The sequence below is a fragment of the Medicago sativa genome, chromosome 7 (genome assembly GCF_051527215.1).
Source record: "Medicago sativa cultivar Bolivia chromosome 7, Bolivia_mono, whole genome shotgun sequence".
Lineage (NCBI taxonomy): Eukaryota > Viridiplantae > Streptophyta > Magnoliopsida > Fabales > Fabaceae > Medicago > Medicago sativa.
Window position 1 is genome coordinate 27,476,548 of NC_140755.1, and position 22,586 is coordinate 27,499,133.

General features: G+C 32.4%; 1 protein-coding gene across 1 annotated transcript; it reads right to left on the reverse strand.

Annotated features, from left to right (window-relative positions):
- Positions 1–3,461: 3,461 nt before the first annotated feature.
- LOC146905301 (ACT domain-containing protein ACR6-like) lies at positions 3,462–8,425 on the reverse strand. Its single transcript, XM_085730837.1, has 7 exons — positions 8,205–8,425; positions 7,333–7,378; positions 6,868–6,982; positions 6,685–6,752; positions 5,318–5,923; positions 4,718–4,822; positions 3,462–4,242 (listed from the first exon to the last, which is right to left on the reverse strand). The coding sequence occupies exons 1-7, from the start codon at positions 8,249–8,251 to the stop codon at positions 3,901–3,903; spliced, it is 1,329 nt and encodes a 442-aa protein (XP_085586963.1). The 5' UTR covers positions 8,252–8,425; the 3' UTR covers positions 3,462–3,900.
- Between the last annotated feature and the right edge of the window lie 14,161 nt (positions 8,426–22,586).

Sequence of the window (22,586 nt, forward strand, 5' to 3'; positions counted from 1 at the left end):
CTTTGGAATTGGATTGGTACTAAGCTCCATTGTGTGGTGGACACATCTTCGGTTGAATCTCTAATTACTTGTCGGCCAGCAAGATGCTCTTCGCAAGTGGCAGACATCTATTTAGCGGCAGTCTTGCATACAATTCATAATATTTCGTGGGCTCGCAACTCCATTCGTTTTTCTGTGGTGACGCCTTCTTTGCACTCAGCTAAGGTTTGTATTCATTCTTCTATTGCAATGTCTGATAATGCTTCTAAAGGAAAGTGCTTGATCTCGGACTACACTTTTCTTGATTCTATTGTGTATCCCCTCATAGTCGTAGAACCAAGGAAATCATTTTGGTCTTGTGGAAGGCACCCTCGTCTCCGTGGTTAAAAGTGAATACGGATGGTTCGGTGCTTGGTGGACATGCAACTTGTGGGGGGCTGTTCCGTGATCATCTTGGTACCTTATGAGGTGCGTTTTGTTGTAATATTGGTATTCAGTCTGTTTTTTATGCGGAGGTGCTTGGTTTTATTATTGCAATTGAGTTTGCGGCTCGTAAAGGATGGAGAAACATATGGTTAGAGAGTGACTCCACTAGTGCTTTGTTGATTTTTGCAAATTCTATGTTGGTTCCAGGGTTGCTCCGTAACAGATGGCATAATGCTCGCCGGTTGGGTGTTCAGGTTATTTCTTCTCACATTTTTCGTGAAGGAAACTGTTGTGCAGATAAGTTAGCTTCCTTGGGGCATCACAGTGTCGGGGAGATTTGGATGGACAATCTCCCAACTGATTTGAGCCTAGATTTCTTTCGGGATAGATGTGGTCTCCCTAATTACAGGCTTCCCTGATCTGTTTATTTTGTTGAAGCCTGTTGTCCTGTATTTTTTCTTTTCTGCTTTGTTTACTGTATTCTTGAGGGTTTTGGCCTAGTCCTTCCTCTTTTGTAATTATTTTTCCCCTTTTTTTAATAAAATTTTCGTGGGTGAAGCGGCATAGGATGGAGGCCTCTCGAGGTGCCAACCTGGTTGGGATGTCGATGAAGTCGCTTGATGTCGTTTCCACTCCCCTAGTTTATCAAAAAAAAAACTCATGCACTTATGCTAAAAGAAACAATTTTAAACAAACTTCGGTCGCAGAAGAACCTTAAACAATTTGAACTTTTAAGCAAACAAATCACTTTTACTTGTAGGTTTCATGCACAAAACAATAACATAGTAAAAAAGTTGTTTTCTTTATTTTTAATGGACAATACTTTTACTACTCTTTTACAACACTATTTATGATCTAGAATGATGGTGTAGGGAAAAAGTCCTTGCCTTAGGCATTATTCTTCGTAGAACAAGATCTAGCAAGAAGCTCTATGGATCTACAATAAATTTTCACTAGAATTTGGATTCAAGGTTTCAAAAGAACAAACCTCAGTATCAAGGGACCGTGTATAGATATAAGGAATATACAAAAAAATTATGCAAAGATCTTACTTTTAAGGTCACACAAAATTGGAGGAGAGGAAAAAACTTAGAAATTGTTTAGATGAACAAAACTAATGATAGTTATAATGAAAGTGGTGTGAGTTTGAGAGTGTGTGACGAGAAATGTGAGCAATATGGGTGTGATGGAAAAACAATAGAATGACTCTTGTGAAAGAGATGTTGAGCGATGAGGTGGTGTGGCCAATGAAAATGAGAGGTGAACTGTGGTTGTAGATATGACGATAACAATATGAATCTAGGGGATGTGAATAAATTCACTCTAAAATTTCAAACGCGGAAATGATTTTTGAAAAAGCTTTAAAACGATTTAACTATTATAATGATAATGCGGATACTAAGATAATCAAACTAAAACAATGTTTATAGTTAACCAATTTTGAACAATATGTTCACAATTGAGATAATGATCCACAATCAAATTAAAACCACTTAATTACAAAACCTTAACATTCTTAAATCAAACCTAAAACTTACATAAGAAATTGACACAAATTGAAACTAGCTGCAACACAATTGATGAATAGATTGATATAAAGATTCCAAATATATCAAGTGATTGATCAACTAATAGAAAATAGAAGTTTATCAAATGTAAACAAATTATGAAAGCAATTAATCACACGTAAAATCATTACCCAAAAACCATAATATTCAACAATTATGTATCCCCTTCACAACTAATTTAATCTACTTCTATCCTTGACTAACTTTAGTTGCAAAGGTTAAGGAAAGAATGAGACACACATAGGGATATAACAGCTCAAATTGTGGTAACAATATATTGGTAATGACTTTTTAGAGGTTCAATAATTTTCAGCTTCAGGAAAGGGTGGCAAGGTGGGTTTGGATGCTGTGTAATGTCATTGTTTGAGAGAGGGGTTACAATACAAGGATGTTTGACAGTTAAATTTTTTGGATCATTATTTTGAAATGTAATTAAGTTTATGCAACTAAATTTGTTTTTCCTATAACTAGAAGTTCATTAATAATATCTAGCTAAAAGCCTATAACGTCATTGTGATCGAACTCTATCCACCTTCTAAGAAGGGTTACAGAATGCTCACGCAATCATTTACAGGATGATGTGGGATGATATGACATCAGCAAAATAAAATAAAACACATCAGCACAACCTAAAATTTACCTGAAATCGCCACGAGGCAAGACGAGTAAACTCAACTATGTTTCAGAGTTTCATAAAATTCAAGTTTACATCCGAGTTAACTCATTATATTATCTTTTTAAAAAAAAAAAAAAAACTAAATTAGCCCACCCAAATTGACACTAACTCATTATATTATCTTTTTTTTTAAATAAAAAAAAACTAAATTAGCCCACCCAAATTGACACCAGAGAAATTGACACTAGAGAGAATCGAACCTGAGACCTTGAGGAGAAACACACTCTCAGGTCTCAAGCCAATACCACTAGACCAACCCAAGTGGGTTACTCGTTATATTATCTTATTTTCAAGTACTGCAAATTCTTTGAAACAATCTTCATCCCTTATGATTATTAATCACCCCTATCCCAGATCATGATAGCACTGGAAAATCTCCTATTATTAATTTCAAAACAAAATCACAGCAGTCAAAACAGAACCAAAACACACATTAATCAAAACCTGCTACTGTCACAAACAGCAATCACAAAATTATCTTAATACAGGTTCATTTTAATTTAAGCATCACCATGTGAACACTGCTCCACTCTAGCAGCCTCATTCCATGTACGCAGCTCCACCAGCATTCGAAGGATCATATAATCAGCTCCATAGTATTCATCTTTCATCAATACCTGAGTCTTCTTTCGCCAAAACATCAATAATAATGTTTGCCTCTATTGATATGATTATGTAATATCAGATAGTTTATTGTTTGCCCGCACTCGAGCAATATTCCTCAATTCCGATTCAATAATTATTTCCCCTTGTTTCAACCAACATTGGTCTAATAAATCTCCAAAGCAACAATACTGAGAGTAAGAGAGAGGTTACTTACAATTATACATAGTTACATTTTTTCTATTCAATTTCATATACATATCTAAAGTTACATGTACAGCACAGATTCACATTTACATGGACTCCAAATTACACCAACCAAAAGCACTATTTACTCTTGGATTGTAATAATCTAGAAACTATTTACACCATATACAAACACAACTAAATGAACTACTTCCTTTTTTGGATTTGATAATCTAGGACTATTTACACCACACTCAACCTAAGTAATATGTTACTGTACATAACTACTTACACTAGACTAAATCATAGATATTTTAAGGTTCCTACTGTGCAGTATAAATTCCAAGCCCCTCTTGCTAAGGGGAGGAAAATAGATACTTACAGTTTCTTTTACAAGTATGCATTTTTCTGTTTTGACTTGAAACACGATGAAATAGCGAGAATATACACAGGAGAGGACGTTTAGGAATATGATTTGATCAACTTAAAATTCTGAAAAGATCGAGCCTTGAAAAAACTTCCAAAGAGAAATCCAATTGTTGTTCCTTGAGGTGGTTTTGGTGAAAGACTAGAGTTATGTTTCACCTGCAGTACCGTGTCGCCGATCTGTCTACGGATTGAATCAATAATCTTCGGATCAACTGGGTTACCAGTTACATCGGTGACGTAAAAAGTGTCTTTCGCCTTCCCATTTTCTGTTGATATTTCTGCTCTTTTGATACATAAACTGTTCTCGCGGAAAATCCTTGTGATATCCGAGAGTAGTCCTACACGGTCTTCTGTGCACAATTCCAGCTCCATCCCCTGCATATAAACATATCTTAGTATACCATTGAAGAATAAGGGTGTGCTTTGTTTGACTTACTTTTTTCTTTTCTTTAAAAGAAGTTAGGCCAAACAATATTTTTAAAAACATCTTAATTAAAAAACGAGCTTATCTTTTGTGAATAAAAATTAGTTATAAGGAACTTTTCTAAAAGTAGTTGAGATGAGCTTTTCAAATCAAGTAGGAGACCTTTTTATAATTTTATCTATTTTTAATTATTTAACTCAAATTCTATCATACAGCTAATAACAAATTAACAATTAACCTAATACCATTGGCTGTTTCAAAAAAAATAACAAATACCAAACAAACATCAGCTTATTTCTGAAATTCTTATTTTTAGCTTTACTTTTAAATTAGCTTTTAATGCCAAAAGAAGAAAAAAAACTAGGCTTAACGGCCTGAAAGAGCGAGGTATGGAGTTTCCAGCAGGTGTGTTATTATTTATCATACCTCAGATGCCCGCCTCTCAATTGCCGCTTCAAGACACTGTATAAGTCGTTCTCTTTCAGCCTCTGAGCTTATGGGAAAGCCATCAACATGCCGAATATAAAACTCCTAAACAACATGAACAACTCTCAATCAGATAAAAACTTATACAACAAATGCAAATTAGGTACCCAAACTGAAGCAGACCAACCCATGTTCTGACCGAATGAAACTTAACAGTATATAGGCCTGGTTGGAATGACTTATTTCAACTTATCTACTTATATATATAGTTGTGAGGTTTTTTGGAAGAGTGCTTATGGAAACAATTTATGACATGTTTATAAGTTGTTTTCAGCTTATTTCAAGAAGCTCTCCAGGATAACTTATTAAAACGGCTAACAACTAAAGAAGAACACAGTTTGACTTTAGGTTATCTCTTGTTATAAATGTAGTTTATGTAAGCACTTATCTGGTGCTTACACTGGACTTAATTTAGTTTTTTTAATCCAAACAGAGACTATGTTTGATGGGATTGTCTTTACAACCCTAAACAAGTTCAGAAAACGAAAAAGGTGAACGATCATTTCTTAACGGCAGACAACAAAATATTGACTCACTAACCTGATAAGCCCCTGTCCTTTCTGTCTGAACCACACCATGAAAAACTACATACTGCATGTCAGTTAAAGTGCAAACAATATCAAACAACAGCTTCGGTCGATCTTTCGCTCTCATGATAACCACAGTATAATCCCTTTCAGTACAGTCTGAGACAGTTACATGCGGAAATGGACCTTTATCTCTTTCTCTAAGTCCTGCCCTTTCAACTCTTTCATAGTCCCTATCAGCAAACATAATCTGATGTAATCTTCTATCCCTATACGTAACTCCAGGATGTGAAAGTGCAGTTTTTGCTGTCTTCGGATCATCACTCCCCCTGAGGACGTTGCAAAGCAAATCCCTTATAGTGGAGAGGCGGGACGGATCTTCTATGGCACAACCACTGGAATCATCGGTTACATGAACTACGGCTGCAGCTCTAGTATTATGCGTCCAAATCTCAGCGGTAACCACGTTGCAGCGAAGGTCTGCGAGAACTGCACAGATTTCAGATAGTAATCCAGGCCTGTCTGTGCCAGTAAGTTCAATAACAGTGTGTTCTTCAGTAGGTACAACCCCAACAGACTCTCTCATTGACGTTTCAAAGCTCGGATTCTTTTCAAGTCTCTACACAAATAGAAAGAAAGTAAAAAATCAGAAACTACAAGCTTTCTTGACAATCTATAATTAAGGGACCACATATTAGTAATAGAAAACTAAAACAAAGAATTGAAGACATTTATTTCTAACAGCCAGATCAGGTCAACATCTCTGCTAACTATTAGCCACAAATTTGCATGGACTAAAATTGCGTTATTGATAAACTGGGGTGCCAACATTTTGAGAGAAAAAATAGATGATCAAAATCTCAAATTGACAAAAGTGAAGGGATCAGATGGTTGAGTCTACTAATTAAATTGGTATGGCATTGATAACGCTAGTTTATCGTCTTTAATTACATGCGCTTGAAAGTTGAAACTGTGTGCAGACCAGATGAATCCCGCAGGTTCATGCACACAATCTTTCCTCGAAGAATACAGAAAACCAACGTAATTTCGATTAGGAAAAAAAAAATTATAATTGATCAATAATGGATGAGCATGATCTCCCCCCTCCAACAATTCGCTTTGATGAAAAAGTTGACAGCTTGATCATGCAATCAACATGCAGAAAATGAGGGTAAAACGATCCTAAAGATCAGAGGCGATTGATTATGTTACCAAAATCAAAACCAATTTCAAATCTACATATTCCAATATCGTTGTCCTGCTTACTTAACTTGAAGATTTCTAGCAAAGAACGGTAAAATCACCCTTCCACAGAGATGGAGCAACAAAAATAAGCGTCAATTGAAGCATTCTAGAAATTGCAAATAGACAACTTCCTACCCTCTGAATATAATCAATGACTTCTTTATCTTTGATCTTGTTTCCATTTCGATCCGTCACATTAAACACTGCAAAAAAACAAAAATCCAATTAATACTTGGATCAGAAGCAAAAAGTTATTAATAATAATAATTTGTATTGTTTCCCTAATTATGCCTGCCAATAGTTAAGAGAGGAAATTACCATCCATAAACCAAACTCCATCAGAGGAAATATAAGCCTTTTTAATCACAAGGTTCATATCTGAAATAACTTGGACTACATCCAAGAGTATCCCGTGTTTGTTTACACTGTCAACCTGTAAAACAAACAATCTTATTGAATATAAAAAAGGGTAAATTGCAATCTATGAAGCACAGATACGGACACCGAACACGATACGGACACGCCGACACCGCTAATAATTTGAGAAAATGACATAATTCAATGTAATTACATATGTCGGTGTCGTGACGTTGTCGGACACGACACGTCACGTCTAATCCGGTAAGTGTATGTGTTTCATAGATTGCAATCAAGGATTTCAGTAAAAAAAATTAAAAATAAAATAAAAGACTATTTCTTCTTCTTTTTTGACTGGAAAAGACTATTTCTTCTTGTGAACTCAATTTTGTGAAAATATACAGAGGGAAAAAGCACAAGCCATACCTGAATAACAGTGGCGTTTTCACATGCATTATTATCAATCACAACCCTGCATAGCAAGAAGCGAGTTAGTCAAAAAACCACAATTCCAACACAAACATATTTATATATTTTTGTTGGTCCTAACCCTCCAACTCAGGAAGGGGCTACTAATCTGGAATCCCGGATTTCGGCCATAAGGTAAGTAAAGTCAAGTAAAAATTGTTCCAACTCAGGTACTCCTAATTGATTCAAGTTCATTTCATTAACCACTTGAGCCGAACCACTTGGATTCAAACTCAAGTATTCCAAATCGATTCGAGTCAATTAACCACTTAAACCGAACCACTTGGATTCAAACTCAGGCACTCCAAAACAATTCGAGTTCATTAACCACTTAAGCCTAACCACCTGGATTCAAACTCAGTTACTCCAAATTGATTCGAGCCAATTAACCACTTGAGCCGAACGACTTGGATTCAAACTCAGGTACTCCAAATCGATTCAAGCTCATTAACCACTTGAGCCGAATCACTTGGTTACGCATATTCATATATGGAGATAATCTTCATATAATAACATCAAACTACAAGCAAAAAATTCCACCAAATAGAAGTAACAAACCCAGATTATCATTCCAGAGAGGAAATTATGAAGTCCATAAAAATAAAAAATTGATAAAAAAATTCTCAAAAAAAAAAAATGAAGAATCAAGCAAAAAACTACAGTAATTTTTTTTTAAAGCACCACTGTAAAAAAAATAGCGTAAATGATTTAAAAAATAAGATAAGATAATTAAAATTTGAGGGATGCCAACCATAACAATAATAATATAAATAATTTAAAAGATTAGAAATTAAAATAAAATAGAAATATGTATGAAGAATAAATATTACCTAGGTGGGTTCATCCTCCTTATAAGCTTCGCATATTCATCATCCATATTTACTTATGTATATGTATATGTATGTATGTACAATTTTGAATGAAGAGAGTGAAGAAATATGCAGAGGCAAGAAATTTGGAGGGAGTGATATTTATTGATGAAGAAGAAATTCTCCCACAACTAAGGAAAGAGAGAGAAAGAGAAGAATAAAAAGTGAAGTAGGTAAGTGGTACTTTGAATCTGTTTTGTGTTTTCAACTTTTAAATTAGGATCTAATTGGCGGTGGTGACATATAGTTGTATAATTTACGCTTCAAAATCAAAATTGCTCTAAAGATGCTTCTCCCAATAAATACAAGTTTATGGTGGGATTGGTTGGATTCCATTCCTTTAAAAGGTGGACTAAGAAGCGCAAACTCAAACATGAACACCAACCCGACACAAACACATACACGTAGATACCGATAATAAAAATATAAATTTAATGTGTGTATATATATATATATTTGTCATATCAATGTTAGATATAATACGTATATGATATTTGAACATGATTAATCTGATGGATTTAGGAGTGTGTTTGATCTGCTAATAAATAAATATCAGACAAAATAGTATAAGATAGAACAACGCAACACAGCACACGGCAGGAGAGAATAGGGCAAACTTTTATGGTATTGAACAATTTCTTTTGGCTAATACGATTTTTGGTGGACGAAAGGTTGTTTTAGTATTTTAGATAAAAGCAAGGGGGATCTCCTCTCTAGGGGTATACTTGGGTTGGGTCAACCTAAAAAATCCAATCAAACTCATCCAAAAAATTCAAAAAATGGGTCGGGTTGGGTAATTGGATGGATATGGTTTAAAAAATGAAAAACTCATAAAAAATACAAGGGTTTTGGGTAAAATCAGACTCAGACCAAATAAACCTAGGTACCAATGTCCACATTCTTATTTTTATTTTCATGGGGAAGAAGGAGAATACCAAAGGTTTTGGTCCTAAATCAAGTATGATTTTCAAAACTCACACAAGGTATCATATATATTGAAAATCAAAACATGCAACAGTTACAGATTAAGATGTTACACATTTTAGTTATTTTAATGTTAATGCAATTCTATGTCATACAACTTTAGTTTGTTCTGTCAAAAAAAAAAAAAAACTTTAGTTTGTTTCAAGTATTTTATGATGAAATTATTATTTGATATTATCATGTATTATTTTTATGACGCTAAAATATAGTGAATACCGAAAATAGGTTACACTTTTTTAAGAAAATAAAAAAGTTGAGTAATTTTTATGAAAAAAAAGATGAGAACTCATCATTTAGTCATTAATATCAACAAAATAATAATAATAATAATTTGGGTAATTTACTACCCAACCCAAACCTAAAATTTGTGGGTTTGTCCAAACCGATCCAATAATATAATTGATGGTTATTTTAACTCACTCAAACTGAAGTACCATATATGGTTCTGGTCTTATGTTTTGCCAAATCCAATCCAAAATGTTGGAAATTACGCCTTTATTGTGATCTGTCTCTAGTCGCTAAATTACGGTATTTAAGTTGCCTTGAGTTGGCTTTAAGAGTAGATTTATTCTTACATCAATTAGATATGACTTTTGATAAGAATTTATAATAAAGAAATACTTCTCACCTTACAAATAGATTTTTTAAAGATAAGTTAAACCCTAAATTTCTACACAAACCGACTTAATTACACTTGTACTCTTCCAGATCTTAACACCTTTTTTACCTTCATGTTAGAAAACCATCCTAGTCAATATTCTATTCCATTAAATGAAATAAACAGCTCATATTTAAAAATTAAAACAAGGCTGCTGCATTGCATACACTTGTTGTGTCTCTCTACCCGACGTGGAAGGGCACGTTTTGGTTCCTATGTGACCTGTAGGCATGTGATTGGAAGTTGGTGAGGTTCGATATGTAGGAGCATCTCTTTTTCCGTACCAAATGGAGGGTTAGGGTTTTCTCGATTCCGATGGATTACGTCATTCCTCCCGCAATCATAGCTTCAAAGTTCCAAATCATACTATAGTCGGATATTTTTTTTACAACGGCTTTTCTTTGGTATGAGAGGTCATGAATTTCAATAGTCGGTAACCAATGGAAAATGCGTCGGGATGGGAAAATAGATTGGACATGTATATTTAGTTCGTTTAATCCGTCTTTTTAGATGGATAATAAGATTTTGAAACAGCCACTAATAGGGTATCCATTCCGTTCAGGTTGACTCATTGGGTTGATATGTTAAAAAAAAACTCTCTTTTACATTTCTATTTATTTATTATATAAGGCACAGTCAATTTTTCAATTTTCTACATTGTATATTTGAGAAAAAATTCAATTAATTTTATTACTTTTGTTTCATGATTTTAGCCTCATATTTTTAACAGTTAGTTAATTCATAGCTCAAGAAGTTTTTATTTTGAATGTCTTATTGGCTCTAAATTTATGTTTTTATATTGTTTATGTGAAGTTTTAAATTAATATTTTTTAAAAAAAAAAACAATGATGTGTCAACCCGCGATCTGCCATAAAACGGAACGGGGTGAGATTTTAAACCCTACATCTTTAGCTGGCCCGCCCCGCTCAGCCCCTTTGCAGATGGCTTATTGACGAGGCGGGACGGGATGGGTTGACGCTTTTTGCCATCCCTAAATTGCAAGTTAAGAACTCTCTCTTCTCTCCTTCCTAAACCCTTGCCAACATCGTCTTTCTTCTTTTTATTTACTTAATAGGGGTGATTTAAGTTAATTTAGACCCAAAATCAGAAATATTTTTTCTTTTGCTATGGTTAAATAAGCGATATCAACATATTTTCAGTCTTCTTTCGTTTGTTTTTGTGATTTCGTTGTCTTTGCACGCCTCTATTTTTTTTCCGTCTTTGAGCATTGTGATTTTGTTTTTCCATCTTAGTGCGGTGTTTATTTAATTTAGATTGAAAGATTAGCTTTGAGCAAGTGGAGGTCAAATTAGTGACTTTGGCATCGTCAACATTGCGGATCCGGAGACATAAGTATTCCAAAGACAATTGAATTTACTCATATTTGTTGGCATAGATACTTTGTCATTTTATACTGTTAACATGGATGTTGTGAATTTATTCGCAGATTCATCAGTTTTGTTTTTAGTGAGTTTGAATTTGTATTGCATCAATGTACTCTATCAATTTCAATGAATATCGTTTATTTTTGTAAAAAAAAAAATCAATCGTAGATTTTTTTTCAAATTGTGTATTTAATATTTAAAAGCGTAAAATTACTAGATAGATCGTTTATCTTATTTATGTGTAACAACATCTTCTTTTTTTTTTTTTAGTTTAGATCTTTTTATCTTTTAAAAAAGTGTACAATGTTATAATTTTTATATTTTCTTTTCAAAAAAATTGACGAGACTACTTCAATCAATAATTTAATTTAATTTATTTATTTGACAAGTAATTACTTTAAAATAAATTTCCAAGTTTATAAAAAGTGAACATAATTAAAATCATGATTTCTTTATCTTCTTTCTTCAATCGAAAACCCAAATTTTTTTCATTTTCTTCACTCTTTCATCAACCAAAAAATTAGATTTTTCTTCTCACTTTCTTTAACAATAAAAAGCTCAATTTATTTTTTTTTTCTTTCTACATCTTCTTCACACTTTCATATAAAAAAAAAAAAACCTAACAATCTTCATCTTCACTCTTCAATAAAAAACTCAAATCATTGAATTGTATTTGGTTTTTTATGATTATGATTTTGAGTGGGATGAAGGTGGTTTGGGTTTCTTAAAAAAAAAAAAAACTTATTGAAATCAAATTGTTGTTCAATAGTATCAATAAGTTATGAGTTTGAATGTTATGGTTGTTGTGTATTCCGAAGGAGATGATGGAAATGATGCTTTGTTTAAGATTTGAAGAACCCTAAAAAGGAAATAGGATAAAAAGGAAGAAGGTGGTGACATTATTTATTTATTTTCTCTATGTTGTTTCCATTTTATTTAATTTTTTAATAAAAGATTAATTAAAATATTGACTCAATCCTATAAGTACTTACTATCATATCATTTCCTATGGGAAAAAAGTTATTATTAGCATTGAAGGATTATTTTAACGTCAAAGATTATTTTGAATAACTGATTGGACAATCAGAAACTATTTTAAAATTTCGATACATTGATGAACTATTTTAACTTCCCGTTAAACATTTAGAATAAAAAAGACTATTATATATATATATATATATATATATATATATATATATATTCTCACAAAAATGCAACCAAACAATTGTTTGCTTTTAGTTTTTTTTAATGCAAAATTTATTGATATTAGAATTAGTCTCTATAATATAATATGTGTATCATATTCTTTTTTATCCATTGCAGTCACTCTTGGAGGACTTAAATCAAATGTCCTACAAGGAGAGATTGTTAATTTGTTATTGTAAATTTATTATTATTATTATTATTATTATTATTATTATTATTATTATTACTACTATTATTATTATTATTACTACTGTTCGACGAGCACTTCGTGACCGTCTGTTCGTTCTTTTTATTGCGCTAACACGTGTAAATTATGAACAATTTATTATGAAATTTATATTTTAATTAAAATTAGTTACATTTTGATTAAAAATATATGTATAGATGTTTGTGGCGTTTAAACTTTTATCCTTTTGATTGACACCAATAATATATCATCATTAGAGGAAAATTAATTTAAGTGTATAATTGAAATAATAAAAAATCTAGCCCAAAATCTCTCATTCCCCTTGTTTATTATTATAGATAATCATGTTTCTATTATAGTGAGCTGGTTCCTATTTTGATGGTATTTAATTATTTTTTAATTAATAATTTAAGTTATATTATAAAAATTTCCTTAAAAAAAAGTTATATTATAAAAATAAATAGTAGTAAGTAAAATACTTCAATAAAGGGTAAAATTGAAAAAGTAAAAAGTCAGCATGTACTTTCTTTTTTTATAGATAGATTATTATTATATTCAAGTATGAGCTATGTATTTTGTCAAAAAAAAAGTATGTATGTATGGCCAACAATTATTCATTACTGCTTTGTTGTAGCTTGGGGGCACATTTGGATACGATCTCCTGCATGCACGGTTCAAATCTTATGTGGGCCAGTTTGATGGGTCCAAAGTGATCACAATATGGTCAAGATTAATGGAAGTAATAGCAATAGCAACTCTACATTGGCATGTACGAAGAATACACAATGCATTGTGTATTTATTTGGCTAATTGCCTTATCATAAACACAGGGAGGAAGAAAAGTGATGGACAAAAGAGTGATAGAAAAACAGTAAACGTGGTGTTTTCCATGCAACTTATTTAGGATAACATATTAATAACAATCCAAGAAAGTGATTTTCAGAAGCTTAAAATCATTCCCGATTTTGTTAAACATCATCAGTCTTGGTCGTCTAGATCATACCATATATTGTCATATCTTTGATTTGGTGTGACATTTTTATGATTTTATTCAAAGAACAATTTCAACACGGATCAATTTTAAATTAAGTTTCGAGTGAGGCGACAGTACTTATTGGTTATTGAGAAGACAGGACGCACTTTATATATTTAAAATTTAGTTTATTTAAAAAGTGAGACATGTTAACCTTTAGTTAATAATAATCATTTATGAAGTACGATCACCTATCGAATTAGGTGTGATCCGATATCATACATGTATTAGTGTTTAACGCCAACACATATAATTACATTGGATTATGTTCTTTTTATTATTATTATTTTCAGTGTCGGCATGTCAGTGCCCCTTTCGTATCCATGTTTGTATGTGCTTTATAGATCGTCATCCATTAAATAGTAACCACTATGATTATGATTGGTTAATTGTAACATATGGGACTGTATGAGTGTTGGAGGGAGGGAGCGAGGGGTAGAGAGAGACTACGATTTGTCATATTTTCTTCCTAAAACAATTGAATAACTATAAACTCTAAATATAGTGCTATTGAATACCTGATTTTAATACCTTTGATCAAAATACTCGGGCTAATGTCTTGGTCACTAACTCTCTCTAATGGTTTGGTGCCTCAAAATCCAATTGATCGCTTCATAATGAGCTTTACCTGTATTGGACATAAACTTACTAACAACTCTGATTGCATGGTCAATGTCTTGCCTCGTACATACCGTGGCATACATCAAACTTTCAATTGCTGAATCATATGGAATCTTACCCATGAGTTCTTTTTCTTCCTCCATTTTAGGTAATTTTTCTCGGGATGGTTGAAAATGAAATGCCTAAGGTGTTATAACGGGTTTTACATATCAATAATTTTCTTTGTCGGACCTAAGTCCTTTTTCGACAATTGTGTCTTCATGTTTTTGATCTCATCAATGTTTGAGCCTACTACTAACATATCATCAACATTGATTTGTCCGATACGAATGGTTGAGTCGCAACGGTTGTCGAGAGTGCTCCGACGATCAGCAATTGCTTCTGGCGCGGCGGCGATGCGTCTTCTGCGGTCGAACAAAGGATGCATGCAGGCACGTTAGCATTCCAACGCTCAAGTCAGTATGGGAACTGAGAGAGAAAGTGTAAGAAGTGTTGTGAAAAGTGTTGTGTACCTTGATGGTGAAGCAAGTTCACCCTTATATAGGCGCGCTTGTGGCATAACTGTCCCCGGATTATGCGGCGTATGATTAGGAGCAGGGAAGGACACATGTAGCATGATCCTAGAAATGAGGTGTGCTCTAGTGTGGCACGGTGCAGGCATGTTGGCGTGCTCCTTCGAGTGCGAAGCCTTGAGGCGGCGTATTATTGTACACGTGTAGCAATGTGAGTGGTCCAGAACAAATATAATGTAGAAAAATGATATAACTAGACTTGTATTTGTTGAAGAATTAATAGTCGTCGACATTTCACTTCTGGAATCCTTCCTTGTGCATGAAGCTTTCAAAATTCATATTGTCTTGGAGCTTATTTCAGGCCATACAAGTTATTATTTGGTTTGTACACCATATTTGTTTTCCCTTCTTATGAGAATCATTTCGATTGATGCATGTATATCTCCTCAGCCAAGTCTCGTGAGAAATGTAGTCTTCATATCCAACTTCTTAAGAAAGATATTTTAACCGGCAACAATACTTAACACATACCTGATAATATTAAGCTTCATTGCTGGAGCAAAAATCTAGGTGTAGTCAACTTCTTTATTTTGTTAGAATTCCTTTACCACTAGTCGGGATTTGTATCTCTTAGAGCCATCATGGTCATCTTTTTCACGATACACCCATTTGTTATACGTTCATTATTTCTTATGGGTAATTTAGCTAGTTCCCATGTTTGATTGGAGATTAAAGACTTCATTTCTTCTTTCATAGCAAGCTCCCACTTACTTGCACCGGTGGTCTGACATGCTTTATCGTAGTCTTTAGGCTACCCTACATTTGTTAACAAAATATAGTCCATGTATCTCTTGTTTGGAACATGAAGTCGAGAAGAGTTTCTTAATATAGGAACTGGAGTAGGATGTGCTTATGTGTGTCAATAAATTTTATACTACTACTTGATTATATTGATCCCTATGATTAAATACTTTTACTTTTGGGACTTTTTAGGACATCCTCCACCAATAAATAAGCGTGCTTACTCAAATCTAAGTCATTGATGGTTGTGTTATTCTTGTCTTTGTACATCACTATTTCATTGAAAATCACATCTATATTACGGACTATCGTTTTGTTTTCATAATCTTAAAGGTGGTAGCCATGCTCATCCTCACTAAAACCGATGAAAGTTCACTTCTTAGATTTAGGATCACGTTTATTCCAACCTGATGTGAGAGTTTTACATCTTTTTAGCTCCATGACTCTTATGGTATGTTTCAATGGCACCGATGGACCTCAGTTGCTAAAGTAAGCTAATGTGTTGACTGCTTCCGTCCAGAACCACTTTGGTAAGCCTGCGTGCACATGCAAGCTTCTGGATCTCTCATTCAAAGTTCTCAGAGGATCTAGGTAATGCACAAAACAAGAGTAGAACTTTGTCTTCATTCTTAATTTTCACTTCAATTTTCACCAAATCATGAAGGATTTGTTGAACTTCGTCAATTTTTGTGTGATGGTTTTAGACTCCACCATTCTGAATGAGTACAATTTTTGTTTCATGAATTTTCTATGAACCAATGACTTGGTCATATACAACGACTCCAACCTTTGCCCTTATCATCGCCACACTTGGCTCCTTTTCCATAATCTCAGGTAGTGTATGCTTGTGACATCGTAGTCGGCAATGCAGCCTCACCCTTCAAAGCATCAACAAACCTTCGTTGAATCAAGATTTCTTGCATCCTCACCTCCCAAAAACTAAAATCGTTGTCTCCGGTGAATTCTGGATATCCCATTTGGTACGCATGGTGCTCACCTAATGATATGTTCTGATTGCCCCATGGTGCACACCAATTGTTGTGAAATCAGATAAAACTCACATCAATACTTTGATGTCTGGAGCAAAATTAGCAGCAACCAAAAGGAGAAGAAGAACACAACAATATTTGTTTACCCTTGTTGGTCCAAATTTGACCTATTTTGGGGGAGAGAACAACTCTCCAATTTACTGTCAAATACTAGTTCTTTACAAAGAGATATAAGAGTTACAAGAAATTAGACTTTTTCAGGTTTTGTAAGACCAAACCTGATTTATACCATTTTTCTCAAATCCCTCTCTCTGGCCAAGAGACTCAATGATTTATCCCTATGATGCTTTGAATTGTTTTCCAACCCTAGATTTTTCCTAAAAGCTCTCAACTTTTAACCCTAAAAGTTGTCGATTTTGTAACCCTAGAACTCTCACTTTTCCATCTCTTCTTGAAATTGAAAACCAACACCTTATATATACATCATCACTTAGAGCTTCATGCACACTACATATTCATGTACTATTTGATTAGAAGATAGTTTTTTTTTCTCTTTTTTTTTAAGAGGAAGATAGCCCTTTTCAAAATTGAGATTATATAATATTTATGACATCTAATGATAATGTCATTGTAACAACAGCTATGGTGACAATACATATACCCAACATTTACATCAGCCACCAAGGATGCCATCTCACACGATATTTTCTTTACGTGGAATCACAAAACTATTTATTATTATTATTATTATTATTATTATTATTATTATTATTATTATTATTATTATTATTATTATTATTATTATTATTTATCAAACAAAACATTAGATTAAGAGAGACAAGCTTGTAAATAAAAGATAGACTACGTAAGGTCAAAACTGACCATTAATATAATTACAAGTTTAACCTTAGTCTGTCTTGGTTATTTTTCTTTGTAATTTTATGCGTTAAAGGAATGTTTAAGCTATATATTCTTTTGGCTTCTTAATTTTTTTTTACAGAATTATAATATAATTTGTCCTCGTAAGTATAACTCAGTTGGTAGGGATATGCATTATTATATGCAGGGGCTGAATTTCGAACCCCAAACACCTCACTTATTCACCTTAAAAAGGTGAATTTTAGCCATTAAACTACTTGGGAAAAAAAAGAATTTAATTACAATATTTTAAATAGAGAACTTCGACTTAAATTTAAGTCACGGTACATAAAGTCTAATTATGCAAACTCTAGTTTTTTTTTTTTTTTTATCATTAGAAATCAAACTCTATACCCATAATTTACAGCTAATCTCTTCCACTGGATCATGGATTTCGGCCTAGTTAATACATGAAGAATTCAAACAGAAGGTTTAATTTTTTGTCTGCATGGGGTAAACATAAGGTCTAATTTGTTAATGCTGAATTGAGTGAAAATATGGGAACATTGAATAATGATAGGTAAGTGAGAGAGGTGTGGGTATGTGATTGGATAAGAATATGTAAAACTGTAAAAGGGATTAAAAGGGAAGAATAAGCATGACACATGAGCCGCCCATGGCCCACTGTAACGGATTCGCTGGATAGTGGTGTGGGCCCAATTCCCCGACAAAGAAAAGATAGTTCATTCTATCATAGTATAATAATAATGCAGCCATGCCACCTGCAACCTTTTGTGGCCAAGTAAAATGTCAATGTTAGAACCAATAATTTATGGAGAAATGATATTTTGACAACCATTTTTTGACAATTTTTGGACAACTTTCTCTCTCTTACTCACATGATGTTGTTATCCTCTCTCTTTCTTTTTCTCTCTCCATTGTTTTTGACCAATAAGAAGTGAGAAAAACAAGGTTGTCAACAAAGTTGTCATCAAATGGATGTCAAAATATCATTACTCTAATTTATGCATCTTAAAAAGCTAATATTTGAAACACGAGACACATTAATGCATGTGAATTTTTCCAGCATGATATTAGGGAATTTGATTTGTTAATGTACACATGATATTAGGGTTTCTTTGGGAATTTGAAGGAAATGGTAGGGTTTTGGAGGGAAAGAAAAAAGGGAAGAGATAGAAATCTTCGGCTTTATTTGAGAGAGTGATTTAGTAGAGAATGATAAAATAATGTTTGATTAAAGATATATTATTAATTTTTAGGGTATTATAAATTTGGAAAAGAATCGAAGAATTTATCTAAACCCATCCAAAAACCCTTCAAAGTTATTCTTCAATACATTTTTTGAGTTTTTCAAATTAGAGGATCTCCTTCAAAGTCATCACATCTTCACCAAATTCGCAAACAAAATATTAGGTCTACACTCCGTCTAATCACATTTTTTTCATCTACAAAGAAGGCTCGAACTCTAACCTCTATTTTAGATATTCGAATTTGGACTAGCATAATGTTGAGACATGTGATTAATTATATTAATATATGATGTTATTGTAAATAATATTATGCTGTTGTGATAATCAAAAGCCAAAAAAAGATATTATAGTAATGTCAACGAGGATAGGATTTTGAAGAGTTGGGGATGTTGCACTTTTCCTTTTCTAAGTTAGATATTTTGCTAGATCTTGGTGTCATTGTCAAATTCTCAAATATAATAACAAGTTGGTAAATTAGTATCTTTTTGAAATCGTACACGTGGAATGTTAATGCTAATTTGCCATAAAAAAAGCATCAAGAACTTCGGTAAAAAAACAGCATCAAGGATGCTTGCCATGTTTAGGCTGTGAAATGCTGTCATAGAATTTTAGTATTTAGAACTTCATTCTCCTATACAACTGAATCTGGATTTTATATTCCAAAGTTACAAGTGCCAAAGTCAGAAATAATCTAATCTAGAAAAGCAGGCATGCATAATACATTGCTAGATAAATTTAAACTTTTTTTGGGATTCCATTCACACACATGTTATTATTCGATCAAACTTAGAGGAAAGGAAAACACATTTTTCATATATAATCAAATTTGGAGTCTTTTTTCATTTCAAAATGACATAAAAATAAAAAATTATTTCCATCACAAATAAACAATTATTTCCAAACATAAAATTGCTCCAATCAAGTGACTTACATAGCGTCACCCTTACGTCTTGATTTGAACTCAAGACCTTCAAATCTTTAATTCTTAGCGAGTTGAGCATCCAACTTGTAAGATAATGACCCCGTCTGTTATAGTTTTTTTTTTCTTTCTAAAATAGATTTTTATAGTGTAATGTCTTTTTGCTATAATTTTTTTAACAATTTATTGTTTAAGGAAAGCTTCAATTGAAAAATTTGTTTGAATAACTTATCTTGAAATATCATTCTAAGTATTTCATCATATTGTCATAATATTTTTTTTTATGGCAAGATTTCAAAAAATCTCCAAAACAAGAAGCTATTTTAAATAGCTTTTCATAATAAACATTTTTAAAAGATAACTTTTTTAAAAAATATGTGATTTTTACTTTGTAAAATCTCTAAAGATGAATATTTAAGTTAGTAAATTTAAATTTTTTTTTTATAACTTATAACAAATAGGCTTGAAATAATTTACACTAGTTTTGAGTAAATTTTAAAAAAAAAATCATTTTTAGAAATATAAAGTAAAATTCCTTCTTTTAAATCTATCACAAATGAACCCTATATTATAAAATTAAATTATTATTACAACAGCCCACATTTTTTTCCATTATTGTGCACAGTATATAAAGCATAATTCTAGTCGTTATTGTTTTTTTTTTCCCTAATTAAAGGATAATAAAAAATAAACTCTAGCAAGGTGCCTTTTTCTTTTTTAGACAATAAAATAATAATCAAAGTGCCATTTTTCTAACCAAAATAAAACTAATTATTCTACCATAAGAATTAAAAAAAAACTAATTAAAGGATTAGGGAAACCTGAATGTGGCCAAACTCACTTAATTTCGACCACAATCTTTGGGGTATCGATTTGTGAATTAGAATTAGCATGTGGAGATTAGGTCGAGGTTTGGATAAATAATATGTAGATATAATTATAGATTTATATCTATTATCTACCTACTTGCCTTGTCCACAAGTTGGTTAGTTATAGTATATTGGAAAATCAAATCTAGAGATGAGATAGAATCTTCCCTTCGACATGTTTAATAAACAGAGACCACAAAGTTGAAAAACCTACTTGACAAAATGCATTGTAAAATTATTCTTTTTGATAAGATTGTAAGATTGTATAATATAACTTTTTTTTAAGAAATATAATATAATTATTATTTTTTTGAAAGAAAATATAATATAATTATTAGAAATACAATTAAAATCAATGGTTAAATCTATATATAAACATACAGAAAATACATTCATAATCATGCGTGTCTACAAATCACTTTTAAACCTATGTTGAAGAACTGCAAAACTTTTTTTTTTTTACAACAAGAAGTTCAAAACTTAAAATTAAAAGTTATTTTCCTCAAAAAGAAATTAAAATTTATAATTTTAACTAGAATGTCAATTATTAAAATTGTGTTAATATACAAATATACATACGCGATAATTTATGAATTTATATAATTTCATTTCTGTAAAATTTTCATTAAGATGCAGTTCCAAATTATATTTTTCCTTTGAAGTAATTCTCTAAGTTAGTATCTATTTTAATTGTTATTTTGAATTTGATGAGCTGCCGCCAGCAATTTTTTGTGGTTCCATAGTTCAATTCCGAATCGCAATTGCTTCCTCACGTTTTGCTAAATTCTGATTTGTATTTGGTGATTTTCCTTTGGGTGGTATTTTATTCCACTGATTGGAACCTATCAATTGCAATTGGTTTGCTGTATGCATGATTTTGCAAGTAGTGTGATTGATCTTCAAGGGGCATCTTACTTGCATCATCATCATTATTGCATTTTCACCGATTTGAATTTCAACCCATTGTTGCATAGAATTCCAAGTCCAATTTTCGGGTTACGTGAATTTATTCCTTGTTTCCACCCTTTCTAGCCGCGACTTCCTCTCTATCCACCCGGCCGATTACTGTTCCAGCTGCTGTCATGCCTTGCGATTAGCGGGCAGAGCTTTCAGCCCAATCGGCCTTCTCGCCAGCTGCGCGGTTGCATAATTTTTTCCACACCTGCGATCACAACAATATCGTTAGCAAATAAGGATTTTTCGAAGTACAATAGAAGCAGCGGCGAAGCTGACAAAAAATTTATGCAGGGGCCAATAAAGAAGATTTTTTTTGAAAACAGACGTATTAAATTTAAGGATAAAATATATTTTTAGTCCCATAAATTATAATTTTTTAGGTTTAGACCATAAAAAATTATTCAATTTTTGTCTCAGTTTTTTAAAATTTTACCAAAAAAAAGTGTTTTTAGTCTTGAATTTAATCTATAACAAAAAATTAAGGACTAAAATTAACAAATCTGAGAAACTTAACATAAAAATCGCTATTTTAAAACGTTGGGCAAAATGCATTTGAAGAACTCAATTTCATCAATAACCGTATGTTTAATAATAGATTAATAATGTCTTTTCAAATGTAAATAAATAGGTTATTTGCAAGATACTCATTGTCCATTTAATTTGTATACGACTATTGTCTTGATAATTTTTATTGTTGAAAAAGGTTTCTCATTGTTGTTATTGAGACCGAAAGTATCAAACCAATACAAATAAATCTATCAATTTTGTAGTAGTTTTTTTACTTTATTATTTATGCTAATTTTTGCAACTAAACTTGTTTGGGGTAACTCAATGTTTATTATTTGGGGTAGCCGGATATAAATACATACCGACTAATTCAAGAATAATATCTTTTTTGGGGTAGCCAAGGCTACCCCTCCCATATGAAGGGCTAAGCCCCTGAATAGAAGGTTAGTTTTGTGCATGCTTTAAGTGGCTTAGTAACGACAATTGATGAGCAGCTACCAGTTCCGATCATAAAAGGTGATTCTCTCAGTATTAGGATTACACAGGCAGGATATGAAAAGGGAATTGTTGAATGTAAGCGGCTCCT

Bases quoted from the DNA above. Each gene is read 5' to 3' on its own strand.
- LOC146905301 (XM_085730837.1), bottom strand. From the start codon at position 8,251: ATGGATGATGAATATGCGAAGCTTATAAGGAGGATGAACCCACCTAG. The intron at 6,983-7,332 runs GTATGGCTTGTG...TTTGTTTTACAG, and splicing joins AAAACGCCACTGTTATTCAG to GTTGACAGTGTAAACAAACA. The intron at 4,823-5,317 runs GTTAGTGAGTCA...CATGTTGTTTAG, and splicing joins AAAGGACAGGGGCTTATCAG to GAGTTTTATATTCGGCATGT.